The 8,799-nt window shown below is 32.6% G+C and overlaps 1 protein-coding gene across 1 annotated transcript; it reads left to right on the top strand.

Annotated features, from left to right (window-relative positions):
- Positions 1–2,350: 2,350 nt before the first annotated feature.
- LOAG_03278 (hypothetical protein) lies at positions 2,351–6,196 on the top strand (the record flags this gene model as incomplete). Its single annotated transcript, XM_020446275.1, has 9 exons — positions 2,351–2,367; positions 2,470–2,551; positions 3,230–3,368; positions 3,644–3,807; positions 4,167–4,346; positions 4,732–4,950; positions 5,150–5,400; positions 5,579–5,708; positions 6,038–6,196. The coding sequence occupies 9 exons, from the start codon at positions 2,351–2,353 to the stop codon at positions 6,194–6,196; spliced, it is 1,341 nt and encodes a 446-aa protein (XP_020303363.1).
- Between the last annotated feature and the right edge of the window lie 2,603 nt (positions 6,197–8,799).

The raw sequence follows: 8,799 nt of genomic DNA, 5'->3' as shown, positions 1-8,799 counted from the left end.
TATATATATATATGTACAGAAATAAAGCGTGTTTTCACCTGTCACAGATGTGACATTTATGTAATAGGTACAAAGAAACACGCGTGTATTCGAATGCAATCTTGTACCAAAATTTTGAAGCAATCGGTGAAGAACTTTGGAGGATTTAAAATCTTGAACAGATGGATTTGCATTTTTATTTATATAGATTTTACTTTTTGTTCTAATAACACTATATCTATCAAAAATATAATTGATTTTTCTGCCTTTTTTCTATCAAAAGTTATTCGCAAAAAAACTTATTTCTAATTAGTTTAAATCAATTGCAGCACTTCTTAAGATCAAAATTGGAAAAATGCTTTCAGAAATTAGATTTCTGAAATGTGTTCACTTGTCGCTAAATATTCTTTTGTTGACTGATTTTACACTTAGCCATAAAGTCGAATGAAATGCTCATAAGGTAATGCTTAAGCTGTAAATTAATGAATATTTGCTTGTTTTGTGATGAGAACATTTGAACATCTGATCGTTTTATGGAATGGTAGATGTATTTGCAATGTAGAGGATTGTTGGTGAAGATTGAAAGGAGCATTTTACTTCAACAATTTGCATCTCTTAGTTTATCTTCGCTATTGAAACCTGTTGTTACCGACTTTGCTATCTAGAGGTATCGTTTTCAATTAATGTTGGCATAATTGATCTAACTTCCAGTTGACGACTATAATGGTGTGAAATGTAAACTTAACTTTTATATCGAATAATAGTCTGAAAGCTTAAGTTGAATGATGTGCGGTGTCCTCTTTTTTATCCAAGAAAGCATAGTTGCAACAAAGTGTCTTCGGAGAAATTGGAGAACGTTTTGAATTTGATGCTTAAAAATTTGAATTAAATCACACCTGTAGCTGATTTTGGGAATTAAAAGAGAAAAAATTACACGCGACATTGTAAAGTAATCGCGCGAGTTATTTCTCTTTTAATATGCTAACTTGAACTACACGAACCTCTTGGAAGTAATCTTAAGAAATGTCCAAAATACGCACATATACCTATAATAGTAGCCATACAGATTTTTAAATTGGAAAAAAAAATTTTAAACAATGGATTTATTGCTACATGTAGACTCAGCCTTTGCTTAGGCCGGGAACAGACTCACGATTTCCAATCAACTCCGGAGTGAAATCGTTTCTAGCAATGACACCAAAATTTCGTTTATTCTTTGATTTGCATTTCTATTTCTTCCTCTTTTGTGTACTAACATTTCCAAATACCAGAGAGCTCTCGGATTCCCTGATATATTCTCGATACGGCCCATCCTATCAAATCAAAAACAGGATACGAATTATAGTTGCATGCAAATTTTTGATAACATTTATAAATCATCACTTCCTACTAAGGTGTGGTAGTTCCAGTAAACTTCATAAGTGTGGTCGATTATTCAGCAAGTGTTCAATCGTTCAATCTTCCTTGTTAGGAGCCATTTCGACTAGCTGCTTCCAACTGTTACAAGCAGTACGAGATCTTAGTAAGTGGTTAATGCAATGGCATCTCCTATTTTTTTCGATTTTAAAAACTTCAGCCTGAGGTTTGCAAAAAAAAAGCAAAGCAGTGAAGGGGAAGGAATATCTTTACTCATGCTTATCGACCATTAACTGATGATAGCAAAATTCAAATGTAACATACAAATTCAAATTTCGGTGTCGGTTATTAAATTGCTTGTTTATCATTACCATACTATTGGGGCATTAACGGATTTGTAACGAAAATGATTTTAAAAGGTTTTTTTTTGAAGTTCTCGTAATTTCAATTCTTAAATTAATATCAGTCTTTAAATTTTCCATATCTTCTTGATCCTAAGTAATGAAACAACTAATACCTGTCGTCTTTTCGCAACAGTTTCTCCATCTCGTCGATCGGTATACAAAGGTGGTGGAAGGTTTTTTTTTATTTTATTTGGTGATGAGTGAAATAACTTCGCTGAAGATCATTAGTTTCAGTGTCTTATTTTAATTAATTCAAAATGCAACAAGTACTTCTCCACATTGAACAAACTGAGTTCGTTAAAAACTATGAAAAAAATTTAATGAAAGTTTCATTTAAATGATAGTTACAATAAACCTATTAGATTTTAGATTTTCTAGAGAAATACAAAAGTTGCTAAAAAACAGTTAAGGAAGGAATCGAATGATAATAGCAGAAAAGTGAAATGAAAGTTGCACAGTTAATTAAAACATCCAATCTTGATTTGTGGGCAAATACCGCTTTTCGGATATTCTTGCAAGTTTTACTATAATAGTGGAAGTCCTTCTTTTACGGTGAGAAATATATTTCAAAGTAACTCTCGAATTTCGTATAAATTTAACAGGATATTTTCATGTCAAATCTTTTCAAGTAACAATCATGCAAAATTTGTTTTTGCCGCATCAACACTTATGCAAAATTTTATTGCAAGAGTTTCAGATCCTGTTTCATTAAGTTCTCCTGTGTTTACAGATCAATCATAAATGATCGAGGAGAGCGTAACGACATTATTTGCGTACCACAGCTGACCGCATTAATCGCATTCCTTTGTGAGGTAACATTTTTATGAATGTAGCAGAGAGGAAAACGATAGGTAATATTTCGCACATATTGAAAAATAATAATGTCAAGCAAGGTGACACACTATGTAGTAATATGGGATAAATGTTCTAATATTGGTGCACAGTTGACATACTCAGTGAAGATTGTTAAATAAAAATAAGCAGCTTGATCTGAGCAAATTATTATACTTACTGCTAGCTCCTAAATTTACCAATAACTCTCAAGCAAAGCACTTTCCAGTTGATATGTTTGTGCTCATACGAGTTAAAAGTATTAGATTGATCTCAATATTTTTAAAAATATCATGTCATAGTTTATCCCCAATATTTTCATTTGCCAAATCTGTGACGTCTGCAGAAATGATAAAAAGCAGAGTTTAAACGACATTACTTTCTAAATTACAGGAACAGAATTATTTAATTACATTGTAAGTTTCTATTGAAAGAGGAGGGTAAAAGAAGTGTTTTAGATGTATGCGAGCTTCAAAATATCTGTAACTTGCTATCTTATACAGATCTTTTGACATTTTCGTGCATATGAAATATGAATAATATAAAACTCAGCTGTTCGCCGTATTCCATTTTGCTGCCAGATCAAACATAACATGGCCATGATGACACCCTCCATTTCTTCCAAGCTTATGTTTTGAAGTAATTTCGATTAAGTGTAGGTTGCTGAGCATCAGAGTCGTTTATCATTATCAGAATTTCTTCACTTAAATGGTGCGGCCACATTACCGCATCAGTTGATACGTGTGGCAGAATATATTCGAAACTGGGAATTGTTTATTGAAGCTGCCGTTAAACCTGGTATGTGTTATAAGTATTAACAATGGTTTAAAAATAAAGCTAGTTTCGAGTAAAGAAAATAGGGTATGAGGAGAGGATGCTAATGAGTTTCTAGGAAGTGCGGTAATATTAAATGGATGATTTCTACCTCTCTTACAAGTGCTCCTCAAGAAATCCCTTTCTAAACCAGAGCAATCATGCCTACTATATCAGTTGGCAGCCAGTTAATTGCAGAAATCTAGAAAAAGGCTAATAATGCATGAAGGAATTAATCATCGTGAGATGGTTCGATTTAGGTAGTTTCAACTGGAATCGTCGTTTATTAATACATCCACTACACACCAAAAGTTATGGTTTCGAAACATTCATGGCATTGAAATATCTCGGAATTGAGCTCAAAATCTACGATGAGAAAACAGGACGTGCAGAGTTAGTAGCATGGCTTCGAAGAACATGCAAGGTAAATTAAAGTGGATGGGAAAGGTTTTAATAACAAAACTTGCACATTGAAATTAGTATATATTACTGTTTTAATATTGCTTCTGTTAAAGAAGTTCGCACTTATCCTTGAAATCTATGAAAACGAATTGTGGAGAAAGTGCAACTTCACATATCGAAAAAGTGAAATGTATGTGTATGTTCAGAACTTCACGTGTTTTCAACAGTTTTAGTAAATTATGCAAATGTAATATCTCGTCAAAATCATTATTAATGTCATTAGAGAAAGTTCTAAGTCGCAGAAAATTGGTATAAACAAACTTTAAAATAGTAATTCAGATATTTCGACAAAGTTCTGCAATAATCCATCATTCATTTTAGACTGAAGAAGGAGAAGCGCACTGTCCAATTTTTTTGTGGAAAAAAGCGGAAACGAAAACATCAGATGTTCAAGAATTGAACAATCAGAAATGTCCAATACTCATTCTCGCATCACATTTTTATATCCCAATGTCTACTAATATTCTCGATACACATAATATATTTTACACAACATTTAAGGTAATTTAGGATATTAATTTTAGTCAAATTTCCTGCAATTGTCAACTTACAACAAAATTTCCGAATTTAAATGCATATTGAATGAGCAGCAGAAAAATAGAAGAAAAACGTCACTTTCGATACATTTATTTATTATCTTTTTTTCATCATCTTTTTCGCATTATTTTTATGGTTATACAAAATCTTAAAATTTTTTTTCACAGTTTCAAAACTCTTTTTCCTATGAATTTGAAAACTCTGAAACAGTTATCGTCAAAGTCACGTGGAATAGATCGATCATTGTCACGCTGCTGCCGGAATTTCAAAAGAAATTCTTTTCTTTTTAACGCCTCATCCAAACAATACTTGGTTAAATTAACTTCAACCATTCGTTTCAAACCTTTAGGGTAAAAACTTGAAAGAAGTGCTGGCTTGCCGATACTCGTGCCATGATTTGCCTCCGTTTCGTTGCTTGCAAATTCAAAAAAGCTTGCTTATCACACTGCCTACATATTCGGATGACATTACCGCATACTGTATGTCAAATGCCGATGATTCAGATATGGCAAAAGATCCTAATTCGCTACTAACTATGATAACATTTATGAGAAGTGGCACAGAAACGGTTCGTATTTCGTACTCTTCTAGAAAAAGTTCGCATTTCTAGTTCGAAAAACTTCATACTTCTAGTTCATACTCTTCCAGAAAAAGAACTGTTGCAAGCACTATTTCTCCTTCAATGGAGACATGTACTGATTTCAGTTTCTAGATGCTAACTGTTGAAATGCTAACTGTGAACAGTTCTGACTTCTTCTTTCCTGCAGGAATCCATCAGAATCCTTCATGAGCTATATGTTCCTCTCTTTCACGGATTACCCAGCAGAACAACTAATCTTGCTGATGCATTGTGTAAGACAGTACCACACATCGACAAGTTATTCCAACCTGATGGATTCGGTGATCTGGGAACATTAGGACACGAGCCATCTTATATCGTTGGGCCACGGTTAACTACAAGCATACAAAATATCGATCGTCTAGAAGTTATGCACACTCCTGGTCCCGATGAAATTGCGTAAATAATTTCCTGATGAATTAGAGTAAATATATTAGTAGTCGTTTCAAAATATTAGCTTTACTCCAAAATTCTCCTTGTTAAAACTTTAATTATAGTTAAATCAAATGCCTTTAAATGCTATTAAGTTTGCAAATAAGAGTATAGAATTAATATTATCATCAAGAGCAAATTGCAGGGTGGTGAAGCGGATCCCATCAGCTGTTAACAAAATGTCCATCCTTGATATGCCCTTTCTTGTCATCATTTGGGACAATAGCAGAAACATACCACTGTATATTGCACGTATTGCTGATCCTGTAGCAAAGGTTAATTTCAAGTATAGTGGCATCTGTGACATTTTCTTATTAATTGACATAATGTCCAGACCAATTTACCTGCGCTTTCATTATGTCATTATTACTCTCATCATCAGCCTTCTTACTTAGATTTTCTTCTTCAGTGCTTCATTCGGGAACAAAAATTCTACCTTTACACATTTTGATATTAAATGTATTGCTTTTATTTTATACTTCCACTTTCCTCATATCAGTTGCTGCTAATTTATCCATCCAAATGAAGGTCAGAAGGGTATCGATAAGTTCATATGTTTCATATTTTATTTTTCCAGCGAAAAAATAGCATAGGATTGTTTCAGACTACAAATATGCATGTTGATGCCACTGAAGAAGTGATATCATCTAACTATTCCGGAAATTTTTTCTGGAAATTATTGAATCCAATGCGCCATGCATTTGGATTTAACACTAATAAAAGGATTTTGGATGGACACGACACTGCACCCAGTTTACAATAATGTTTAACCAGTATTGTATAATAAATTACTTTATTATTAAACATTCTTAAATCATATTTAAAATTGGCATTTTCAAAATTATTGAGAACTCTTTTCCTATTTGTTTACACATTTATTAACACAAATCATTTTAAGTAGACTGAAAAGTAAGCGCTTAATCTCAAAAAATGAAAACAAACAAGCATGAATGAATTACAGTAACACTTTGTAGAGATTACTGTATCCTGTAACTATGATGACTCACTAAGGGACAAGTTTTTAAGAAAATAACCTAACAATGGACCTAACAGATTCAAAATCCATTTCCTGTTTACTTTTTGCTATCATGTTTGTTATCATATCATTATTTCTGTCTACATCAATAAAATATAAAATGGAAAATTGTAGAAGCTGAAGTTTTTTTTTTTTGATGCTCATATAAAGATACTCGAGAAGACTGTAGCATCAGAACTCACAATGGATTGAACTGCCCTACTATAAATGATTTATTCGCAAGGAATCGTTCACAGAAGCCAAATAGCCCATGTCCATTTTTCAACCTTAAATCTAATCATAAATAAAATATTTTATAATAACCTTTAGTAATTCAAGTACAATATCAAAATTAACTAAATGTAAAATATGCAAAGTATATTTGCAAGTTTTTCGTTTCCTCCATTTATTCCAACTTTTATGCCAACTTTACTATGAAATATTATAGTTGAAATTTGAAAGCGTCTATTAGATGCATAACAGACTGGAATCATAATATCACTTTTTGCGAAAATTGTCTTTCATTTTCCAGATATGGAACAGAGTGGTACCGTTTACAGTGAATTGTAGTAAATGGAGTTCTGGAGTTTGGGTAGGGTTCTGATTTCTTTTAAAAGAGTTTTAGCCGGTTAAGATCGTGTTCACAACAATATATTGGATTTCCGACACACATGTGAAAACTGATCCTGAAATCAGTACTAAAGACTTGTACAGGCTTTGCTACTAATCCATAGGAGATCTGAGTGAACTGAGAATTAAATTGTAAATATATATATTCTCGTTGCTTACTCCTAGTATTTTTATCGGTTATTATCGATTACTTTTTTCCAAAAGTTTTGTTTTCTGGGTACTGGATGAAAGATTTCTGTTATTTCAAAAATTTGATGTATTTAGGAAAACGATGAAGAGAAAATTTCCAAATCAAAATCAAAAGGTTTGTTAAAAGTAATGTATAAGTCAAAATTTAGCAAAAATTGACTTATGTAAGTAGAATAACATATAATAAAACAAGTAGCGCAGTTTGTTATAGTTAATTTATAGATAATACAATAACAGTCCAAATTCGAAATATAGAAGAATTGACAATGATTAGGAGAGGCAAACGAAGTAACACAGTTTATTTGGGAGATGGTAGTTTCTACGAACAAACTAAGAGGAAAGAAGGGAATGATAATAAGATCATGATGATCTGTAATTGAGTCCTATATAGTGAGAGTTGCTTACAATATTGAGACATGTGATCAAGTAGATGTACACAATGCATAGTAAATAGGTCTGTTTACATGACTAAAAGGGTTAAACAAAAAAATTATGAAAATATTTATCGCAATTTCATTTCAGCAAAAATTATTTATCTGATAAGTCTATGATATAAACAACTAACCAATAATTCCTTTTTTATGGGTTTATTTAATTTGCTTTGACGTATTATAAATTTCTGGGATTTCCCACAGCTATCGAATATTAAGTCTGGAGGGAATGAGGAAGGGATTTTTTAATTTAATTATTCGAATTGTTTCCATCTTTAGAGCAGCAAGAATAAGATTCTCATTCTACTTCTCAAGAACATTACTCTTTCATTTAGAAAAATTAATAAAATAACTGCAAACTTTGGATCTCATTAGTATTTGCGAAGCATCGGATTCTAGGTTTACTGTGGCATTTCGATAGAAGTACTGCGGTGCAAGCGAAACTCATCTCTACCTTATTTCTCAAGCACTTCTCTTTGATCTTCATTATCGATGCTTTTCTTGGAGCGATCCTACCTTATTTGAAACCATTGACAGCAATTTTGAATAAAGTTTTGAAAAAAGTGTGTACACATCTTCAGTTCACAATATCCGCTGTAAATTTCATAAAGGCATATTCTCACTCACTTTTCAGCAATTATCAAGGACATTTTAATTTTCCCTGAATAAAATCGTTGACAAGATGCCCCAGCTATTCCAGAAGAAACCAGTACAGTCTATCATCTCACTTTGTGGGAGTGATAGACCAATGAGCCAGATGATTTTCATTAGGACTGCGTAGAAATTTAGATAAGTGCGTCACGTATCTTCCAGATGTGCGTTATTGTTAAACTATTGAGGTGATGTTACGCTTATCCCTGACAGTCACTATTAAGGATGTTACATGACTTTGTTGTTCGTATCTTGAATTGCGTTGATATGTGACATCCAGCATGGGGAATATTGCAGTGAGAAAAAAGATCAAGCAAAATATCAAGTTAATATTGCCAGTTCTCTTTGCAACAACCGATCAGTTGCATATGGTGGCTAGCAGGTTTACCTTGAAGTGAGGGGGAAAATTTCGAATACTCGCGACTCTCTTCCGATAATAGCCGTTGTTAG

This window comes from Loa loa (assembly GCF_000183805.2).
Source record: "Loa loa unplaced genomic scaffold supercont3.74, whole genome shotgun sequence".
Taxonomy (NCBI): Eukaryota; Metazoa; Nematoda; class Chromadorea; order Rhabditida; family Onchocercidae; genus Loa; species Loa loa.
The sequence above is the reverse complement of the archived record's forward strand: the minus strand, read 5'-3'. Positions and strand labels throughout refer to the sequence as shown.